General features: G+C 44.9%; 1 protein-coding gene across 3 annotated transcripts in view; it reads right to left on the minus strand.

Annotated features, from left to right (window-relative positions):
• Positions 1 to 6,792: 6,792 nt before the first annotated feature.
• MEGF11 (multiple EGF like domains 11) overlaps positions 6,793 to 22,588 on the minus strand; it is a 237,413-nt gene continuing 221,617 nt past the window's right edge. Inside the window, exons 19-25 of one of the 3 annotated variants that reach the window (XM_081227619.1) lie at positions 21,897 to 22,133; positions 20,260 to 20,378; positions 17,908 to 17,974; positions 17,183 to 17,284; positions 14,614 to 14,670; positions 7,708 to 7,914; positions 6,793 to 7,087 (exon numbers count right to left, since the gene is read on the minus strand). In XM_081227619.1, the coding sequence (XP_081083745.1) occupies positions 6,927 to 7,087; positions 7,708 to 7,914; positions 14,614 to 14,670; positions 17,183 to 17,284; positions 17,908 to 17,974; positions 20,260 to 20,378; positions 21,897 to 22,133 (950 nt within the window). In that variant the 3' untranslated portion in view covers positions 6,793 to 6,926. Of the gene's footprint in view, positions 7,088 to 7,571; positions 7,915 to 14,613; positions 14,671 to 17,182; positions 17,285 to 17,907; positions 17,975 to 20,259; positions 20,379 to 21,896; positions 22,134 to 22,588 lie in introns of those variants that run through there. The other 2 variants (XM_081227620.1, XM_081227618.1) reach the window with 2 other exon arrangements.

A 22,588-nucleotide genomic window follows, 5' to 3' on the forward strand; every position in this document is an offset into this window, starting at 1 on the left:
CTTTATGTTGTCAGATTATATTTTTCCTTTGAGTGCTTTGGATGTAGCCATGGAATATTTGCTTCTGATGAGTAAGAGCATACATAGGTCCTTGGATTACAGAGTAAACAACTGAATTGGAGGTATCATTGTGTGAATTCAGCTTTGATTTTAGACATATAGTTCAATTATGCTGTTCTTGGAAAAAGTATTGAATATTACCAAAAACATTAGGAAAGTAATCTCTGTACTTTGGTCCGAAGCAGTGTCACCAGACCCAAGAAGAGGCTCCATCACTATTTTACTCAAAATTGGTAGTAAATTTTTTACAAAATTATTTAAGAGAAGGAGAAACTAGGTAGTGAATTGAAAATGAATAAAGTAACTGAATTTTTACCAAATGTAGACTTAATGTTGCCTTGGGCATGGTTGGATCTTGAGAGAGTTCCAAGAAACCTTAAGTAGTAGTAGAAAATGAATCTGATTGCATTTCAACAAGTGTCTTCATTCTGAATAGTATCTCAGGAGACAGACTGTCTCAAGTAAGAAACATTAAGTTTTTAAATATTATGACAATTTAGGGTTCAAGGTAGTTTAGAAGTATTTTGCTTTTTGACCTTGCTTTTCAGTTATTTTAACTTTGAATTTTTAAAAAACCTATTGTATTGTCCTGAAAAGTCACTTAGCCATCTTGATTTTAACTTGTATGTCATTGTTCTAAAATGCTATTTATGATTTCTCTCTAATAGTAGTTGTTACTCTGTAAGGGTAAGTTTCTTTAGCCATTGCACTGAGTATGCTAAATTGTAATTCTAAGAAGGGGTGCTAGTTGGTGACTTCTGCCAGAGGGTTCTGCAGGAAAGTTAGACTTCTTGAGTTTGGATTGCCCATCAGAGCTAGTCATATTTATTTCATCATTGGGGAAATAAACATCTTAATTTTTGTCGTCAGTGACTTATATTTACAAAATGCACACCCTCTCAGTGGTTTGAGCTATTGTGATAGTCTCTTCCATCTACCTTAAAAAAGAAAAAAAAAGCTCTACTACTTAGGCAATTTTGGCCAAAACCAGAAGCAGAATAATTCAAAGGCTGGGTAGATAATTAAGAACTTACTCCAACCTGTTAGGTTTCAATTTCTGGAGATTTTTATTTTAAAACAGAGGAGAAAAATGGAGGCTGGTTATTTGATGTCACACAAACATCATAAGCCTGAGAAAAAAATTCAAAACAAAATATGAATTTTGCATAAGGACTGTGCATAAGGATATCTATTCCCTGTGTGAAAAAAAAATGAACAAAGACAGTGAAAGGACCTTCTTTCACCACAACATTTAGTGGGTTAGCATAACAGTCAAACTAGTGCTAAAGAGCTGCTTTTTGTTCTCCTGGTTGGAGCAGTGCTGGTGCTGCATCCCTTCCTGGGATTTGGCAGGTCACCTTTTTCACTCATCTATACAATACACCGAATAAACTGGAGTTGTCATTCTAATCTTTTAAAGAAACTGTGGGAGGCTGATGGTAACAATAATGTAATACAGAATGCTAATATCATTACAGTTTATGTAAGGGAGACCATTAGGATTAGACTGAGAGATAATGGTATCTATTTTCCTAAAGCTGAATTGGAGGATAGAGAAAGAATATTTGAAAGGAAGTTGATACTAGGCATATATTAGAAAGTATGCTAAATTCTGAGTTAAAAGATTGAAAGTGGCAGCTCTAATAGAGCACTGGACTGGGTGAGAAAGACTTGGAATCTAGTCACAGGTCTTCTAGTCATTTTATCTCTGAACCTCACTTTCTTCCAGTTAATGAGGGGACTGGATTAGATCATTTCTGGGGTTTATCCCAGCCTTAATTCAGTAATTCTATGAATGAACACTTTCTTCAGGTACTAAAGCCAAATTATTATACATTCTAACTAAAATTTAAATTTAATAGATAAAAATCGTGTATATTTTGCAAGATGTTTTTGGTCTTATAATAACTTGATTAAAATGCTGTCTTTATTTCCATGTTAACACCATTAAATAAGATGAAAGCTTTCAGAACATTTGCAAAATGACTGTCAATTTCAACAATATGCATCAAAGTACCATATGTACTAAGGGGGGAGGAGCACTTGAGGGGCTGCTATGTCAACTGTGAGCTGAGAACTGCTGGTTTTTGGCTTTTACTGTTAAAAGAAAATTCTGCTGGCTTTTAATATATACTTTGAAATATATTCATATTTGGGAGAGAGAACCTTTAAAAACATTTTGTGTTTAATTTTTTTTTTCATCTCTAAGTGGAATCTAGTAAGGTAGATCAGTCCATGGACTGATTCCACCAATAGAACCAATGATTAAATCCAAGTGTTTAGGTTTATGTGTGCACACACATGATATAAATGGCATTATCTGTCTATTAGGATAGTAATTAATTATTAGTAAACATTTGAATTGAATTATTTAACATTATTAAGCATAGAATTGATAGGTCCTGGCACATATGTCATGTATATTGGCTGTTAACTACTATGTTATCAGTACCAGTGATGGTGAAAATTAATAGGCAACAGGATTCCTTTCCTGTGGTTGAGTCAGTAGAACTTAACCTTGGCCCCAAACCACAAAATCTCAGACCCTGTTATCCGCATCCTAATGAATAAGTGTATGGCTTTTAGCACTCACTCCTAAGGCTCTGGAGGGCCATCTGCTGGGCTAGACAATGGCCTGGGAGGCAGAAACTGGAATAATGAGGTAATCTGACAACCGGCGCTGCAGACCAGAGCTTCCTCCTTCTCTGGGTTTGTGGTTGGACCACTGCTCAGAGTCTTTCTAGCTCTGCAGGTCAGGGAAGAAAATGTATAAACTAATCACCAGGATCCTCTATTTATCCCTGCCCTTCTATAATTGCTACATTGTAAGATCTACAAGGGTAGGGAAAGTGCTTTGTTCATACTTACACTCCTAATATTTATCCTTCCTACAACCCTGTGTCAGAACAATAAGGAAGGACCATCTAAAAGAGTGAAGGGGCTAACCCTAGGGTTCATTCTAGTTTAGCTTGGGGGGCTATAGTCTGAGAATTTTACCATTTAGATTAAACATTTTAAAAATTGTTACATAAAATTATTACATAAATAATATATAATTATTATACGCAGTATAAATAATAGTATAATGAATCCCTTATGTATCCATCATCCACCCCTTCTGAGAAAGATTTTCCATCTTCTGTTGCCACATACAGATTAATTGGGCCTCTTCTGTCTTCCCTCTGGCTGGATGAATGGCTAATGGTATCATTCTTGAATCTCCTGTATTGAGTGCACAACTTGCAGTGATTGAGTGCACAACCTGCCGCCTTTGGTTGTCATTTATGCTATTGGGTGGTATTCTGAGCCTCGTAAGTCATAATCTTAAAGCACTATTATTCTCAGTAAATACCTTTATTAGCCTTATAACCCTTGATTATGTTTTGTCTTTCACCCAGATGTCAAAGCCCTAGCCTCCCGGCCTTTGAGGATTGTCTGTTAGATCTTTTCTGAATGAGTCTTAGTCTCTAAATAGCAAAAGTTCTTGGTTAGACATTTTATTAAGTGGAAATAACTTTTGAGTATCATGTAAGCCTTGTGAACTGAAGGAGCACTTAAGTATGAGGATTACATACAAAACTTTGAAAGTATAAGGGAGAAATTTTAAACTTATACCATTGAATGCATTCAGTAAGCTATTTTTTAGCATTTGTATTTTATTACAAAATTAATTCTGCTGCTTCTTTACTAGTTAGGTCACAAGGATATGTTTTAAAAAGTCCTAAAACAGATGCACCCAGAGTACTGTAGTGGGTGATAACTTCTGGTGGACAGCTCTTCATTGCACTTATGCTAATTAGGTGGCCCTTACACTTGCCTTTATTCCTTTCCATAGAAGTACCTTTGTGTCTCTGGAGCTGAGCACAAGTTGTAATAGTTGTCTTTGAGTCCAAATCTTTGTGAAAGCAGAGAAATTCTCTATTTGAGTATACTGATGTGTATGAGATATTTCAATAATTTTTGTACATGAATAAGAATGTGTTGCTCCCATTCATTACTTAAAAGGAAGAGACTCTCTTGTTATAAATTTGATAGAACCTTTTCACTTTATTTTCAAACATCTATTGGGATGATTTTCACTTTTCTGGCTGTCTAGAGTGACCACACAAAATGTAGGTTAGTTCTACGTTTAAACCTAAGGTGTAGATTATAGACACATTTTCAGTTTGCAACACAACAGTGGGCATTCTTGTTAAATTAGTTTGAGAAATTCATTTTATTTTGTACAAGGTACGATCCCTCTGCACAGTGAACAAATATATTACAAATCTGGGGTGTTTAAAAAAGTATTGCCATTTCATAGTTGCACTTATGCTATTGTACAGTAATTGTGTTTTTCTTATTCATTTGAATTGTATGCACATCACTTTGAGTAAAAACTTAATTTCTGTAAAATAATTGAACAGATTTTTCCATGTTGCCAATAAAATGCACAGTGCACATGTTTAGGTTGACCATGAACCTATCTGTGACAGTGCTAGACAGAAGTTCCTAGTAGGTGCTCTGTTAGATTGGAATGTCTTTTACCAGTAACTCTTAGATATGTGAAGGCAGCTGTTGTCACAATAGATTAATCACACCCTCTGCCTTTCCCTTCTTCACTGTATTGCCTGATTTGAGTTGTATTACATTTCTTTAAAAATCATAGAATGCTAGAGCTGAAGGGTTGTCAGAGCTCCCTTACCTTTCTCTGCTTCTACCTTTTTTTCAATACATGGGGAAAAAAGGAACCCAGAGAGGGCAAGTAACACTCAAATCTCAACCCAGTGCTTTAGCAATTCCACCATGCCACCTCTTGCTGAATTTTGCCAGAAGATACTTGGCAAAAAAGAGGTGAAACGAAACTTGAGTGCTTGTTTGCAGTTTGCCAGGCAGCAGTTATTGTACAAGCAGGCTAAGGGAAGAAAATAAAACCTGGGATTGAGACGAAGTTTCTCCTTGCTGATCTGACTTCACCATGCTTCTTGATCTTACTTGAGAAAGAGAAAGATATTTGAGCACTTGCTGCCCTGAAATACTGAGGTAAGTCTCTTATCTATATTTCTTCTGACATATGTATGAGGAATATTTACTTGGGCCTACAAAGTAATTTTCTAGTATTTATATTTTAATAAGGCTTTTTCTGAAAGTAAATTTGCTGTTGCTGATCACTTGCTCCCATGCATACATGCAGCATTCATGTAAGTATTATATTTTCCCCTAAAGATAAAATTTGCTTAAGCCTTGAGTGAAGTGGGGGAGGGAGGATTTACTCATTTATTTATTTTCTTGCTTTTGCTGGTTATTGCCCAAACTAATGGGTTCCATGGCAGACTTCCAATGTGTATCAAGGGCTTCAGAACTCCCACATTTCCTGTAGCAGCTGTTCCAGCTTTGCAGTCATTTACAGTCACTTAGTTCCTCTTCTGTATACCTTTTTGGAAGTATTTTTTACTGCCTGGACTGTTAATCAGAGAATGGAGTTGGTATAGGGTGGTCTTTAGTTTCCCTGCTTTGCCCTTTTGGTCTTTAATTCTTGTGAGGAGGTCCTCTTTAGGGCTTGGGAGAGGCTCCTTTTTGACCCATCCGAGCCCCAGTTTACTTATATTCATTAGAGTGGAAGTATAGATAACACCTGAACACTGGGATCTTGAGCATTAGCTCATTGTAATACATTTTTGGCCATGTCAGTAGGTGGTGCTTAGAAGGTAGAAGTACTTCATATACTTATATGTTAAGTTTTTACATCATGTTATAGCAATTGATTACAGTCCATTCTTCTTTGATCATTTCATTTAGTTCCATCAAAAAGCATAATGTACTTAAAACAACTTAAACTTCCTATATCCACTTTTGTCTAATTTCCTCTACACTTTTAGGTTCCATACTACATCAAGCTCAAGATTTATGAAGATATGCTTGACAGCATGGACTCTTCTGAGTCAAGGAATGCCAACCAAATAAATTCGGGAGGCCGAATAACCATTTTTAGGGATGTTAAATTCTTACCAGTCTATGCTGCTTGCTTAAAGGCATCATCTCAGAGTTCCGTTTCGCATGGAATACCTGAGGTGTTGGATGGACTCAGGAGATATGACAAGGCCAGGACTGGCTTGCAATGTTCTTGAACTTTGAATTGGCAAGGTTTTGTAAAGCTGGCCTAGAAATCATTGTTTGACTGAAAGAGGCTGTTGCACTTTGGAAACTTTTTTTCCTCCTACTACCACCAGGGGCAGGAGAGGGAAAGTTAATTTGTATTCATTAAAGTCTTATTTTAAAAAATTGAAGTTGTCAGCATTAGACTGTATACTAAACTCTGTAATCTTGGCAGTTATAATTTGATTGACCTGACATATATGTACAGGTACTTTAGGATTGATATTAGCACAGTTTGTGTCTATGTACTAATTATCTTAGGTAATAAAACAGGTAAGTGATGGTAACAGGAACCAAATGCACATATACATTTCAGGTGCTTTAAAGTAATCCCCTCTCCTCCCCAGTCCCCTTTACTCCTAGGAAAGTTGGTAAAACCTATTCTACATGCTTTCTAAGCATCATGTTTCAGATGATTTAATATATAAATATTAATATGTATATATTTAGCTGATGTTGATGAGTAGCTTTATCTTAAATGTTTTAAAAGATCATATAATCCGTGGCATTTGGGGTTGGGGGTGGGTGGGTGGTAGAATTTGCTTTTGAGAACGGACCTTTTGAACAATTACCCAGTCCCACTTGGAAGCTCTTCTTTAGTTCCAGGTGAACGTTATAACTGACACGCAGCTGGAGTCAGTCTGTACCATTATTTCAAGTCAAGGGATTGTCTTCTTTCAGAGAGTCAGAGAATATTCAGCAGAGCACATTGCAAGACAGCGGCTTAACCCTCAAGACTGCTTGTCCTGGGACGGCGCATTGGCAGGGCTCTGTCTTACTGGGAGGAGGTTATAATGACCAGGAATATGGCTGTTCCTAGGTAGGTCGTATGGATTCTGGATATAGCTGGAGTTACAACCACGGCCTTCTTGGACCACACTGACTGTGGGCTCTAAGGAATATAGTGAAAAATGAGTTCAGAGAACAGATTAGCTTTGGTTGCCTTGTTGGGGGGAAGAGAATTCTATTTAACTTGGTCGGGGGAGAAGCCAGGGGTTTATGATAAATGTATGAAGGTTAGGACTGAGGCTTGTTCAAGAGATTGAAAAGCTAAGTGAGTGTGCTATCAGAATCCCAAGCTCTGGTCAAAACCGAGGGACTTAGAATATCCTAGAGGTAGGGGTCAGGGGTTGTATCAGTGAGCCCAGGGACATGGGTTAAACTGGGAAAAAGTAGAACAAGGTGATTTTGAAACTTGAAAATGTCTGTTCTGATTGTTTTCTTTTTTAAACAGGAATTTATGTCAACAATCAGTTGAAGTGTGTTTGTGTGTATCAACTCCCCACCCCCAATATATCTGCTTCACACATAGCCTTAGTGTTTTTTTTTTAAAAGCAGAGTTGGCACAAGAATTTGAGTTCTTGTATGAGAGAGGAGGGCAGTCCTGGGAAAGACAGTTCACCTTGGATTCCTTAAAAAGCAACAAAACGGGGGGACTGGAGAGGGCTGTTTTCACTTAAGATGCTGTACTAGTGCCCTGATTTCACTAAGTTACTTATTTGAGACACCTACCAACTTCATATATATTTTTATTAGATGTCGACAAGGATGGCACATCTGTGTACGGAGACCCCGTGTGCACAGGCGACTTCATTTCTACATAACTGCTTTCTGGAAGCGTGCAGGTGAGGATGGGTAGGTCCTTAATTGTGGCATAAGGGTTTTCACTGCTATTCAAGGAACAAGTGCTAGAACTGCATACGGATTCTTTCATGTAATCTGCAAGGCAAGAGAGATTTCTTAGGACAAGCAAGGACATAAGACTTAATTTAAATACCAAAAGCAGAGTACAGGTTATGTGCTTTCAGAATCGCAAAGTTGTAAACACCTTTGATAATCCAAGATTCACTTACTAAATATGTTGAGGAGTGCTTTTCTAGGTAAGCAGAGCTCTAAAGAATTATGTTTTTGGAGGGATAAGAACATTGTTGTTTTAGTCGTCAGGTATAGCACCAGAAAGGGATTAATTCAAGATACTCATAATATGCTTACACATCTGTTATTTAATTTTTACAAAATCTTGCAAGGATAGTTGACTGCATTTTATAAGATGATGGCCCAGGGAGATGAAGTGACTTGTCTAAGGTCATATGGCTCATGAATGGCAGTGCCAGTACTTGAATCCATGCCTTGGGACTCCTTGGCCTGTGTATTTTCTGTGCTATCATTTTTCTGAATTCTTTTTGATGACTAAGCTTAGGTTCAGAAGAAGTAGGCGTGTGATTTGGCACAAGGGCCAGCAATTTGGCAACCTTTAGGCAGCAAACAGGTAGTACCCCTGCTCTTGAGAAGCTCGTGATCAGAGGTGGGGCAGACTGAAGTGTAATAGAGGTTTAAAAAGCACCTGGGTCTCAAGCTAGGCTTTGGAAAGTTCCTGTTTTCTAGTAAGCCTGCAGTATATCTTCTGGGGTCAATTACTCCAGTTCTCAGGAATGCTAACTGAAATCTATTTTAGCAGTATCTTTCTCTGATACTAGGAGAACTCATGCTGCTTCTCCTGTAGTCTCTCAGGTGCATCATCCCCAAGACTTCAGGGTGTATTAGGGTTCAAAAGTTGCAAACTGCTTTCCAAATATGAAGCAAGGTAACTGTAGCTCACTGGAGGAAGAAGGTTCTCTTTGTGACTGGGAGTCACAGTGAAACGGGAGCCCTTCCTTCAACCTCCATGCCATTTTCCCTTTTGGGGGAAGATTACTGCCTCCTGTGGATTGTTTCAAATGAGGCAGAACTTGCCCAGAAAAAGCAGGAGACTCTCTCTCTAATCTGGCAACTCTGCCCTCATCCTTCTGTGAGGCTCTGCCAGCCAGGGGAATCTCGAAATAAGCACTGAGTTGCAGGGGCTTCGTAGTCAAGAGTGATCTAAGAAGTCTAAATTTCTGTAAGTGGTAGCAGATGGTGAAATTTCTCTGTTTCTCAGCTCTAAATTTCTATAAGTGCTAGCAGATGGTAAAATTCTCAGATGGTCTTTCACTAGAACCACCACAATTTACATTTGGGGCTGCTATTTATCTATGCTTTCTGCCTCCAACTTGTGAAATTAATGAAAATGTAAAAAAGTGAAAGTGGTAGTGTATGTAATTCAGGGGGTTACTGGATGTGCCTTGGTCCGGTGAGAGCAGAGCGCTCCACGTGACTGAAGTAGTTGAGATGTGCGCCACCACAGGAGTCTTTTCTCCCACAGCAGGTAACTGGTTGGGAGGGGAGTTACTTTTTTGTTAGTGTAGGGTTATTTATGTTTGTTTTAGCAGGTAACATTTCCTCAATCTTGTACAAAACTACATTCGCCCATTAGTTCCTTCAAGTGTAGGCAGAGCAGTAATTATTATTTCCCCTCCGCCTTTATTGCTTATGAGGAAACTGAGATTTGTATAGGCAAGTGGCTTCCCCAGGGTTACCCTGCTCATCGGTATTAGAGCAAGCTCCGGAACCAGGCTCAGAGCACTTTGTATCCCAGCTTAGCCCCCAAGCAGAGAGAGACGTGGGTCTTGGGTCCTGTCTTAGATTGTGGCCTCTCTCTACCCTAGAACCCTAGAGAGGAGGAGAAAACATTCTTGCTAGACAACGAGCAGTCCCAGCAGAGACTAAAAGGGAGGCTGGATTGGCCCAGCTACTGGTGAGGCTCTCATAGGGGAAAGGTGGCTCTGGGTCCTAGGCCATGACCTGCCCGAGTCACATGAAATTGCCTCTAGTGAATACTTTGTTTCTTAGTACAAGGGAGTGGGGTTAAGTCTAGGAACCGCAGCTGGCCCGTTGGTCCCATCTTGGGTTCTCTGAATTCACCAGCCAGGTAGTAAGGCAGTGTGACCCAGCTGCTCCTGTGGAAGCCGAGGACTTGCTAGTACTGCTTATCCCTAACACCGCTCCCCTCCTCCCCACGCAGGCACGTCAGTTTTACTTTGACTGGCAGCTGACTCAGTTGCATAGTTTCTAAAATTTGAGGACTACTGTTAGCTCGCTTTACAGCACCTGTAGCTGGTCTTCCCTGACTCCAGTTAGATCACTGACACTTGGTGCATCTGTGCAGGGGGCCAGGCAGGAAGGACTAGTATTACTACTTTAGAAATGAGGAAACTAAAGCTCATAAAGTTTGCCTAATGTTAGTAAGTAGTTAAGTTAGGACAACCCCTACCTGCTCTGATACCAAATCAAGGTGTTTTCCCCTCATATTTTGTTACCCTGTACGCCTGTCCTGTATCCAAAATGCAAACTATCTGCAACAGCTTCACCTTACCCTCAACAAGGAAAGCCTTTTATCTATGGGGCCAAGTTCTGCTGAGAAAGGCCAAGCTCTTTTTGCGGACATCCCATGACTGATTATTATGGCAGTGGGAGAGGCTTGAAGCTCTAGCTCAATGCCTAACAGAGCCTCAACCAACCAGTAGTGGCCCTCTTATTTCCACCAGAAAAGTCGGCTGCTTTCAAGTTTGGAAAAATTGTTTGCTCTGTAGCAGGGGATGCACCCAAATGGATAAAAGAGAAGTTGGGGTTTGTGGGAATGGGGTGAGTCTCAGGGAGAAGATGTATCATCCATAAAGGGGCCAGAGGTAAAGCCAAAGGGGATGGAGAAGAGTGTGTGTGTGCGTGTGTGTGTTTGGAGGTGGTGGTAGGAGGGTGTTGAATTATGGAATAAACTGGCTTCTATTTCTGAGGAGGGACGGGAAGGGCAGGGCCAGCTGGAAAACTATACTTCAGGAACCTACTCTTTTCTCCAGCTGAGTCATCCACCTGCCTGCTCTGAGGGAGGGCAGGGTAAGGGGAAGAATAACCAGCTGCTCTAAGACACTTCCTCATCTTTTTATAGCCCCACCTCTATACCAGTCTTTGCACTTTGGGCATGTTGCAAAGAAAGGGGAAGCATCAACCAAGGCTCCCCAAGCTCTGGGGAGTCACTCCTCTAAGGCCTGTAATTAGCATCAAGGCTGAAGATTTAGCTCTATAATGTCCTGGCATTTGTTCTCATATAGTTCCTACCTTCCCCAAATCACATACAGCCACATACTATCAGAGGCAGAAGGGGCTTCTGAAATGAACTAACTGAAGCATCTTCATTTTATAAAGGAAGCAACAAATTGAGAGAGGGGAAATGATTTTCCAAGGCCGTCTTGTGAGTAGGATTTGAACTTACCCCATCCTTCAGGTTCACACTATCATCTACTTAAGGCCAATATTTCACTGTTGGGGAAAACCTAGGCACTGAACGTCCATCTCTTGTCTTCTCAGCCTACTACTACTATTAGAAGGCCATGATGCCTTTTCTCCCACACTGGCTGAAAAAAGTTTTCAGGATGTGAGCGGGCTCCTGACTGACTACCTTGGAAGCCAAGGTTATTGCAAGGAGAGACTTGGAGGTTGGATTAGCAAGGAGCATACAGGTGGGGAAAGGGGCAGCAACAGTGGGATCCAGGATTTCAGGATCATTAAGGTGATGGAGAGTAGTGGGGAGGATTTCTTCTATAGCACTTTGAAATGCCTGACGGATAAGTGTTGACATGAGGCAATTTGTTGCAGAATAATTTTGCTGAGAGGGGAGCAGGGGAAGGAGAGATGGAAAGGTGTTTAGAGGTAAAATGGGGTTAGCACAGTGGTATGAGTGATCTCGTGCAACCTCCAGGATGACAGTGAGTGGAGGTCTTTAGTAAGTAACAGGGGAAAGAGGGAGCATTGACTGGATTAGATGCTTAGAGCTGGAAAGGGCTTTAGAGATAGTGCTTGCACAACCCTGTCCTTTTTTTTTATAAATTTATTTTATTTATTTATGGCTGTGTGGGGTCTTTGCTGCGCGCGGGCTTTTCTCTAGTTGTGGTGAGTGGAGGCTACTCTTCGTTGTGGTGTGCAGGCTTCTCATTGCGGTGGCTTCTCTTGTTGCAGAGCACGGGCTCTAGAGCGCAGGCTCAGTAGTTGTAGCACACAGGCTTAGTTGCTCTGAGGCATGTGGGATCTTCCCGGACCAGGGATCGAACCCGTGCCCCTGGAGTTGGCAGGCGGATTCTTAATTACTGTGCCACCAGGGGAGCCCCAACCCTGTCCTTCTAATAGAGGAAGAAACCAAGACTCAGAAAACAACACTGTGATCTAATCAGTGCCACACAGCAAGAACCAGGACTAGAACCCAAATTTTTTTTTTTTTTTTTTAGTTTTTGTTTGGCTTCACCGTGCAGCTTGCAGGATCTTAGTTCTCAGACCAGGGATTGAACCCGGGCCCCAGCAGTAAAAGCGTCAAGTCCTAACCACTGGACCACCAGGTAATTCCCCTTAGAACCCAAATCTTCTAACTCCCAGGCCAGGGCTCTTTCCCACTGAGTTCAGAGAACACTAAGACTCTTAATCTTAACTCTTATTGGTTATAATTTGGTTTGGGCCAGTAGTTTTAGGAAATAATTCCATTCCTGGTACAAACTAGTTTATTAAATGTTTATCTGGGGAGTTCAGCCAGTTAGTGGGGTTTATTCCATGTCTTTGATAAGTATTTCTGTAAAGCTCTTAACTGTGATGTTCCATTTTCCTCTTGTTCTGGTGTATTGGTCCCTAACACCTGTTGGTACATTTGCCTACATAGCCATCTTTTCTCTCCAATTTAAAGGATAATTATAGCCAGAGTGGTGAAATGAAACCTGGCTGCTGGCTTCCAAGTCTCCCCTGCACTCAGACACTCAGATGTATGATCCCACAAAACAGGAATGAATGACGCCATGGCTGAGTCCTTAACTTTGTTTTACATTTATGGCTGCGAGTAACTACTATAATCACAGTGCGCAGGACAATGAAGTGCATAGGGAAGTTGTGTGCTCATTTATTGAGGTGTCTGGGCCTGTCTGAATTCATTCATGCTTGAGTCATGCATAGTCTCAGAGCTGTAAAGGTCCTTAGAGATGTTTCTGTCCAATCCCCATTCCTCGAGAAAGAAACTGAGGTCCCATGTCACAGTGATAAAACAGTATAGTTTTGTTTTCTGTTGTTCAGCTTCATCTACTGTAATGGTGCTTCATTTCATTTGGGTGGTTTAAGTCGAAACTAACAAAAAATTGCCAGAATGATGATCCCAAGGGCATAGTGACCTGCGGGTGACCTTCTGTCCTCAGATCGTTCTCTTGGGCTGTGCACATCCTAATACGTGCTGGTGGAGACTTGTCCTTCCTGCTCTGTTGTTCAGAACACAATTCTCACCACCACCCACCCCTAGCTCACCCCACTTCTTTTTTTTCCCTCACCCCACTTCTAATAACCACCCCACCAAGGGTTGAAGACGACTAGCTCTCCTTGGTTAGGAAAGTGGTGTCTCAGGTGTACCTAAGGCTAAGTCTGAAAGACCAGAAGGGTAATCTGGGAAATCTGAGTCAGTCTAGACTTAGAGGTTTGTGAGTGTTAGGTGATATGCTACATAAGGATACCCTGAGGCTTTGTCACAAAAGGTCCCACTCTAGATCTATGGCATCAGAACCTTGGGGAGTTGGGGGGAGGGTGAACATATGTATTTTTAACAAGCTTTCCAGGCGATTCTGGTACACAGCTAGGTTTAGGATATCCACTGGGATCGCTGCTGTAAGTCATATCTCTTTCAGTGTGGCTGAGACTCTTAAATAGTCCTCAGAGACAAAAGGACAACTCTCTTACATTAGTATAACCCATTACAATATGCAGAAACACTTCTGATCTGTGTTTTTTATTAGATACTCAGGATAACCTTGTTAGATCATAGGACAGGCATACTTATCCCAACCTTGCAATTTGAGGAAACTGTGCCTTAGGGAGGTTGGTCATAGTTAATAAGTGACAATTTCAAAGCTACCTGTTTCACACATTCTGTCATTTAAACCTAGGCCCTAAGCCTGGGGCAGGACCTGACCTTTCATATTTGGCTTCACCTGTATACTTCCTAGAAGGATGATCCAACTTGCAGTTCCCATGTGTTAGGGATTAGTCCTGGCTTCCCTCTTCTCTGGGGCAGAGATCTCGTGAGGGTGGAGCGCCGTATAATATTAACACTAGGTATTATTTTCATTCCTTGTGCCCCAGAAAGCCAGAAGGTGCAGGGTGGCATTCCTTACCAGCGTAATGACAGGAGGCCTCTGGGGCAGGTAGATTGACTTTATTTCAGATTTTATAATCAATTTAACTTGTACTAATTGGTTGGATAATGACGTTCTACATTTCCGAAGACATTTAGTTGGCATCTATAAAAAACCCATAAGCGTTTCCTAAGCAGGTGCAACTGAAATCAAAAGATGAAATCATTATTATTATGATTGCTCCTCCTGGGCAGAGCTACCCAGCAGCCCCAGGTCCTGTGGTCTTTAACTTTTTTGGTGGGGTGGGGGAAAGAGATGCGCAGTTTGTACCTGGTAGAACTGGCCATTTCAGATTTGCACTCTTTATCTTGCTAAGCCCTTTCTAATGGGACGTCAGGATTAGATACTGTACCTTTGAAGCCTTTGTCCATAATGTATGTGTTCTGACGTCTATCCATTCCACAAGCACCTGCATAAAAACAGTAAAAGGAAAGAAAAATATAGGGGTGAATGATGTTTACCTAGACTGCATGAGTTCTTTTTTTTTTTTCTTGTTTTTTTTCTTTCTCCCCTACCCAGAAAATAAATAGTTCTTTAGTGCTAGAAAACTATTCTGGGTTTAATCTACTCTAAATCATCTTGACCATACAGGAATTCTTTAAAAGCTCCTAAAGCATAAGTGATGAGCTACAGCACCCCCTGGCATATTTAGCACTACTGCTCTTTAACCTTCACTCTGAGGGGAATGTCTTCCAGGAGGTGATCAAAGGCAGTTCTGATGCCACCTACGGTCACTGTAGGTGAAGTTTCAGTCTCCAAAAGTATAGGATAAGGAATGAATCAGAACCAGTTCTTAGCTTGGGGGAAGGGTGTATGACATTCCCAGTCTCAGTTCTGTTGGACTTCGGAGAGGGGGTGAAGACTGTTTCTCACCTTGTAGCTCTGGTCTTCCCTCTCCCCTTCTGGATCCAAAGCTCGACTGAGGGGAGCCAGAGGGAGGTGGACAGGTAGCTGAGGTTCTTCATTGGTCATCTCTACAGAATGTATAGTCATTCCCTTACATAGTCAGCTGGCTTAGTCCCCCTCCCCCTGCCCCACTTTTTTTGGGTGGACCATTTGCACATAATTGAGAGTTGTATTTGAACAATACTACCAGTGTTTTTGAGTCCCAAGGATTTCTTTTTTCCCTTTTGGCAGTCACAGTTTATCCTAGGCTCCCACAATGCATGGTTCTGAGCCCCAGCCAGAGGCAGGAATGACACAAAGCTTCAGGGACCTAGCTCTGGTTCTTTGCTACTGGTGATCCCAGAAAAGAAATTATATGATACTTTAAATTTGGGACAGTGATGACTTGGGCTCACAGAGCCATTATTTTCAGCTTTTAACTGAGAATGTCATATCAGGCAAGGCATGCAGCAAGTGCTTACTAAAATACAGCTTGACTCCACTTGACTCTCCCCAGTTTTTGACACTGAAGACCAACCCATGGCTGTTTAGATACCTCCCCATACCTCTTCCATATAGAGGTCCCTAGTTGAAATTGCAGGAGCCTACTCCTATCTCCCTTCCTTCCACACATTGCTGAGTGATAGAGCAGAATCAGATCCAAGTTTTTCTCAAGTTTGCTATTCTCTAAAGGGCCTATAGGTACCTGTGCCCTTCAGAAGCATGACTGTAACAGTCTGTATCCCTGGCGTCAGTTCAGCACTTTATTCTAGACCAGGGCTTCTTTTGCCCTGCCTGAGGGAGGGAGTCTAGGCTGTTAACTTTTTCCCCTTTTAGAGAACAGGAAACAGACTCAAAGAAGGGCAGTGACTTGTCTGAGATCACACCGACAAGTGAGAAGTTGAGTTCTACCTAGAGCCCAGATGTTCTCAAGTATTCTCTCCCATTGGCCACCAGCCTGCGTCAGTGTAAGCGAAAAAATAACAGCGTGTGGTGGCTCTGGCTACAGTGGTTGAAGGGAGAAATCTGGGCTGAGCCCAGAGGATGCTCCCAAATGGAAAGAGGTGCAGGGTGGTGGTAGTGTGTGTGTTGGGGGGTTGTATTTGGTGGGGTTATTGAATGTCCTGAGCACTGCTTAGGGGGCTCACAGCCAGGAGCACAGCCTCCCGGGTATAAGCCCAGGGTATTTGAAGCCCATGCCTACTTAACAGGTAGATGGATTTAGAACCTTTGCTCTTCTTACTGCTACTGGCCTCAGAGACCTGCAGGGGTTGGTAGAGCTGCATTTCACTTGAGCTCTAGAAACCAGCTAGAGCCTGAATTCAGGCCCAGGTTGTCCAGTGTGCCGTCTAGGGCAGGACTACTTTGTAGGGAGGCCAAATTCTCTCTTCATTCATTGCACCTACTTCTGTAACTCCTACCTCACATCCTCCCATAGCAGGACTGATTTTCCAAGTCTCTTTTTTGCATCTTTCCCAAGCTACCAGGTTTGAGCCTAATATATGAGCACAGAGGATGTTGGTTGACACATCCTGCCTCAACCTCTCTAGATCCCTACTGGACCACCCTACCCTATGATCTGGGAGAGCTAGTCTGGGGTCTCTCTCTGAGGGACATTGGGCTTTTTGGCCAGAGAGCCAACTCTCCACCATTCATATCTGCGGGCCCAAAGAATCCCAAAGATGTCACCATCTCCAAGTCATTTCTCAGTGGTTTTGGGTTGTATTCTGTGGTCTGCAGGGAGTGCGGTTATGTTGTGTTCCCTTCACCTAATACTACTTGCAGTTTGTCTATATCCGCTGACCATGATAGGAGGAGAAGGGGTGACTGGGGGGATCCAGACAGGCTTCCTTCTTCAGATAGGGAATTGGGCTTGTAGATGAATTATGCCGGAGGGAAGGGGATCAGCAGGGAGAGTTCTGGGACCATGGGGGTAAGTTAAAGGATAGGAATGGGGGTTAGGGTAGGTGCTGGGTCTGGTCTGGTATGACAACCTCGGGGGTCCAGGGGATAGAGGGTAGGGCTGGGAGTCTAACCTGGTGAGTGTAGCTCAGCGGGGCGGCTGAGGTGTCTAAGTTCAATGTAGAAGTCCTCGGGCGGGTACCTGGCCTCCAGGGCACTGATCTGGAAATGGGAGTCTAGTGAGAGGATGACAGGGAGGAACCATTATTCCCAGGGCCCTGGTATGGCAGGGGTTGGGGGATGAGGGTCAGGGTGGGGCAGGTTGGAAGGAATTAGGGCTTCCATGTGTAGCATCCAAAGGTGCTAGAGCCAGCAGGGCCAGAGGGATTTGCTAGAGCTGAGACCACTGGCCTTGCTACCCCTCACTCCCCACCCGCACCCCCATAGGAATTGGTGTCTGCCAGGGCAGTGGGGCAGAGGGAAGAAGCCCTTGAAAGGGGCACCTTGGTAGGGCCTGGCTCAGGCAGGGGTCCCTTTCCCAGATGGTGAGTGCATCTTTTGCTTCCAACCTGAATCCCCACATCTGGGCCCTAGCTTTCTCCCTTGTGGTCCCTGGGTCATAGCCACTCTCTCCCTATCCCCTAACATAGGAATGAAAGGGGTCTTGGACTTCATTTGCTTACGAGAGCTGAAATAGGGGCTTGGGTTTCCTCCCCACACCCCTTCACCCTGGGGGAAACCATGCTTAAGATTTATCTACTAACTCTCCCAGGGAGCTGGGATGGGCCCCTGTCGATATGGGAGAAGGAGAAGAGGGTGGGATGTGGTGGCAGGGGACCAGACTCAAACCACTACTGACCTAACACGTTCACATAGCTGTAGGGGGTCCAGCCTGCCTTGTCTCTGTCAAGGGACTTGTTACTGAGCTGTTTGGAAAGTAGGAGAGCGAGTCACTATCTAGTGCCCTTGAGATGCCCCTGCCCAGCCTTTGCTTTTGCCCACCCTCATGCACCCACCCCTGTGATGACCCTGACCTACCTAGGTGCTAGGTCGTTGAGGGAAAGGGAGAGTTAGGTGTTCTGTGACAGGCCACCAATGGTGTGGCTGAGGCCAGTGGGAACAGAACATATACCCCCATCTAAGCAGTCTGGCTGAAGTTGTAGGGCTCTTGGGCCCCTGGGACAAAGGGGAGCAAAGGGCAGGGCCTCTTGAGAGCCAAGAACTGGCCTGAGCCAAGCTGGCCCTGACAGGGAAAGCAGGTCAGCTGGGTGGGGCTGAGCTGCAGGAGAAAGGGGTGTTGGCAGCGTCTCGGCTGCAACACGAGGCCACCTCCAGCACAGAGGGGGCTGCTGAGGCTGCCTGCAACATCACTGTCACCTCTGCCACCTGACCTGGGCTGAGTGTGAGAATCTTCCTTTCACGTGACCAAGAAAGCTTCAGGGTAGGTTGGCCTTATGGCGCAACCCTTCCTCTTCCTGCGTTCTCACAGCTGCCCTTCATGAGGCCAGGATGGTTGTTCTCATTTCACAGTTGGGGACCTGAGTCCTGCTTGTGGGCCCCGCTCATGGTCACACACACAGCCAGTGACAGAGCTGGGTCTACAACTCAGGTCTCAGCTCCCAGACCCATGTCCTTTCCATGTCATCACAGCTGCCTGCCTTTGCTAAAGATTTGCCAGGCTGAGGGGTTCCTGCCCACACAGAACTACTTTGGGCCCCTGGGGTGAAATGAGCCAGAGGGTCACCAAGTGGGCTAAACTCCACCCCCTTACTGAGTGACAGAGGGTGGCTGGTGCTTCCCTGTCAGTGTGAGACCAAGAATGACATGGCCACAAGGGACTTGGTCTCTCACCTCTTGCATCCTTTGCCTCTAACCTGCTGTAGCCTTGATAATGTGGCTCTAGTTAATCAAGGACCTCCTGCTGGGAAGCTCCTGGCTTCCCTTCCCTTGGCTCCTCAGATCAGCCTAAAGCTGTGAAGCTGGGTGTGGGGCTGACGGCCACAGGCTTTGCATATGGACCTCGAAGTACCCCTCCTTGCAGCACTGCCATTCTATTGGAAAACTGAGGCTGAGAGCCCCTGAAGAGGGCCTTTGGGTGCTGGCTTGACAGGGGTGGCTCCTGGGGCGATACGGGGTCTGTGTCATTGTTGCTAGGGGGCTCAGGGTGCATTGCTACCAGGGCTGTGGCAGCAGCCATGGTCCGTGGACTGGTGGACATTTTCTTTGGGGCAGATGGGGAGAAAGGATCCCTAGAGGTCTATAAGGCACAGACCTGGAGGATGAAAACTGTGCTCCTGCAGCCCCCCATGGTCCTGCCAGAGAGAGAGACAGAGAGAGAGAGAGAGTGTGTGTGTGTGTGTGTGTGTGTGTGCGCGCGCAGGTATGCAGCATGAGCCCGTTGACCTTGTGGTCCTTGGGGCTGTCCCTCATTTCTGAACCTCTCATCTGCCCACTATGGGTCCTGGCACACCAGGGGGTGCTCACTACACATGTGTGCTGAGACATCCTTGCCCAAGGGCCTGTGATTGTAAGAGGACGTCTTGCCATCAGCCAGTGTTATGCTGGGAGCTGTGAGGAAAGGCCCTGTCCAGGGTGGTACACACCTGACCTTGAAGGCCTGCAGGACTCACTGTAAATGGGAACACTTGGCTGTGGCTGATGTTTGGGTTCCATGTCCCTTGTGATGGTTCTGACAGCAACAAATGGTTGTGGGTGTGTACTGATAACATGTAGTATGTCCAGATATAAGGATATAAGGTGGTACCTAAGTAATAGTAGTTACTCTATAATGTGCTGGTTGCACACTTGGTGCTGGTAACATACTGTGGTGATTAATGCTGTAGTGTTTGGATTATATGTGTTAACATGAGGCAAAAGTGGTTACATGGTTATGTGTGACAAGGCTACACATGATTACGTGACGATCACATGGTTTGGTACCCACTGGTTACACACAGGGGTGTATGTTATATTGAGTGATGCTGTGAGTTGGTTACACGTGATGTGTCCTGGTTACATGGCACTTGTTGGCTCCATATAACCTGGTGGCTTCCTCTTACGTGCTTCACAGAGTGTTTACATGGGATCACAGGGCAATGTGTATTGTATTGGCAGTTGGTTCCACACAGACCCTGGGCGGGGTGGTGGTGGTGCAGTTTCTTCCCAGGCAGAGGTGGGGGCTCAGTGCGAAGAGGAGTTAGGGGCCCGGTACCTTGGTGGGGCTGTTCCTGTCCAGAGTGCTGGCCTGGCTGGTGTTAGGCCCCCCGCACGCCAGTGCATGGTAGCTGGAATTGGAAAAGCACTGGGCATGGCTGCTACTTTGAGACAAATCTGGGACGAGAACAAGGTGCCACATGCCATCACATCCCTGCCCCTGGCATGAGACACCCCTAAACTAATGCTTGGGCTGGGCTGCCTTGAAAGTGCTCTGCAGAGAGAGACAGTCAAGTCTCCCAGCCCCCAAGCTTCCTGGCATCTACTACTACCCTAGAAATGTGTAGAGCCTGATTTGCCCCTTTCCTTGCGGTGGCCCTCCTTGCAGCTTGCAGGATAGGCTCGCCAGTGTGGAGGGTGGCACCAGCATGAGAAGTGTTAATTTGACAGTCTCAGATATCCCTGAGTCACTCCGTAGGGCTGTGCTGACCCTCCCCTGCCTCCCCCAGGGTCAGATCCCAGTAGTGAGGCTGTAAAGAGAACCCCACTTCTCCTGACCTTAGCCTTGCCCTCCTGCAGATTCCAGTGGAATGGCATGGGAAAACCTAGCCAACCTCGCTTACTATAGTCATAGAAGAAAATCCCCAAATCCTCCCTGTGAGCTTTGGGATTTCATCAGGGGATATCTACTTTGGCTGAAACCCAGGGCAGCATGTAGGCCAGGAACTTCCTCAAGGTGGGGTCTGCACCTGGGCTGCTTTTGTCTATCCTGCAGCACCTAGCACAGAGCTGGGCAAATAGTAGGCAGTGGAATTAGCAGGAAGGACATGTCAGCAGGCCGACGTGATCTTGGTTTTCTAAGTCAGTCCAAGGCCCAGGAGGCTGCAGGTCAGCCATGAGCTATGGAGCCAGCTGGAGAGAGCCGTCATCCTTGTGCTCACCCTGACAGGCCTGCCCTCCCGTGGCTCAGGGCTGTGGGCAATTGTAGAGCATTTTGACCTCTTCTGTTTAATGAAATATGAAGCAAAAAGCTGTTCTTATTTCTAAGGCAGCAGTCCAGACTCCCAGATAAATGCCTGCTGGAGTTGTTACCCCATTTGTGAACAGACTGGGTTCCAGCAGGCCTGACTCGAGGGACATTGCCCAGGCTTTCAGACTTCCCCACGTCAGGCCCCGTCCCCTTCCACTGTATAAATAGGGCCCTCCTAACTCTGGGAACTGGGAGGGAGGGGTGCTCTGAGGCCTTCACCAAGGAAACAAAAATGGGACAGGGCTTGGACACTGGGCCCCACGGCTGGTTTCCTGAGGTGGCACAGGCTGGGGAGAGGTTCCCCTGGAGCATTTAGGAAATTTACTGCTTAGTGTGGGTGCTCCTGTGGCTAAAGCCCGGTGAGGAGGAGGGGAAACCCTGGGGAAATGGAAGAAGGCTCCTAGCCGTAGCTGTTCAGAGTGGGCACCCTGGAAATGACACCCCCGGGAGCCCCATCTACCAAGTGAGCTCCAGCTCCTCACCTCCATTCTCCCTGCGGGGGAGCCTGAGCATCCAGCCCCAGCAGACAACTCTGCAGGCACGACCACCCACCTTCAGCAGTAAACCCCGCTGTCCCCAAGAATACCGTGTGGCTCCTCTTGGGTCTTGTGTGTGTGTATGCGGGGACGAGGCGTGGGGGGAGCTGCTGGGGGCATAGCCCTTACCTGAGAGGGAGTAGTCAGTGCTGGTCATCCTCACGGCAGGTGTGTAGGAGACGCGGGGAGCCAGGTCTCGGCCCTTCTCTTTCTGCCGCCGCCGGTGCCAGGCGAACAGGCCCAGCAGCACCACAATGAGAAACAACAGGAGGACGATGCCTGTGACAGCACCCACCGAGTGCCGCTCTGCACCCAGTGCTGGGCTGATCTTGGTGTAGGGATTTAGCTCCTCCATCATGAGGGCAGCTGCGGGCAGAGGGAGGGGCTGAGCCTGGGGCAGGCCTGCTTGCTCTTCAGATCTCCTCAGCCTGGGGCCTAGACTCCTAGCGTTAGGAGACCCGGGTGCTGGTCTTGGCCCTATTCTTCAATCCCTTCAACCTCACGTGATCTGTCTTCAACTGTCTACAAAGGGTAGAGTCCCAGGGTCGGGACAAGGAGCAAATGTGATCATAGGTGGGAACCAAAATAATGGATGTTTATTGAGTGCTTTACTCTGTTCTAAAAATGAGTTACAGATATTAACTCATTTGATCTTCCCAGCAGCCCAATAAAAAGCTGTTTATAAGTCCTATAAGAAATAAAGACTAATTATTTCCCTTCCACAGATGAAGAAACCGAGTCACCAAAAGGTTAGGTAATTTGCCCAAGATCACACAACCAGTAACTGGTAGAGTGGGTTTCTCAGGAGTCAGGAAAAACTG

Source organism: Mesoplodon bidens, assembly GCF_964165515.1.
Source record: "Mesoplodon bidens genome assembly, chromosome: 3".
In the NCBI taxonomy this organism is placed as follows: domain Eukaryota; kingdom Metazoa; phylum Chordata; class Mammalia; order Artiodactyla; family Ziphiidae; genus Mesoplodon; species Mesoplodon bidens.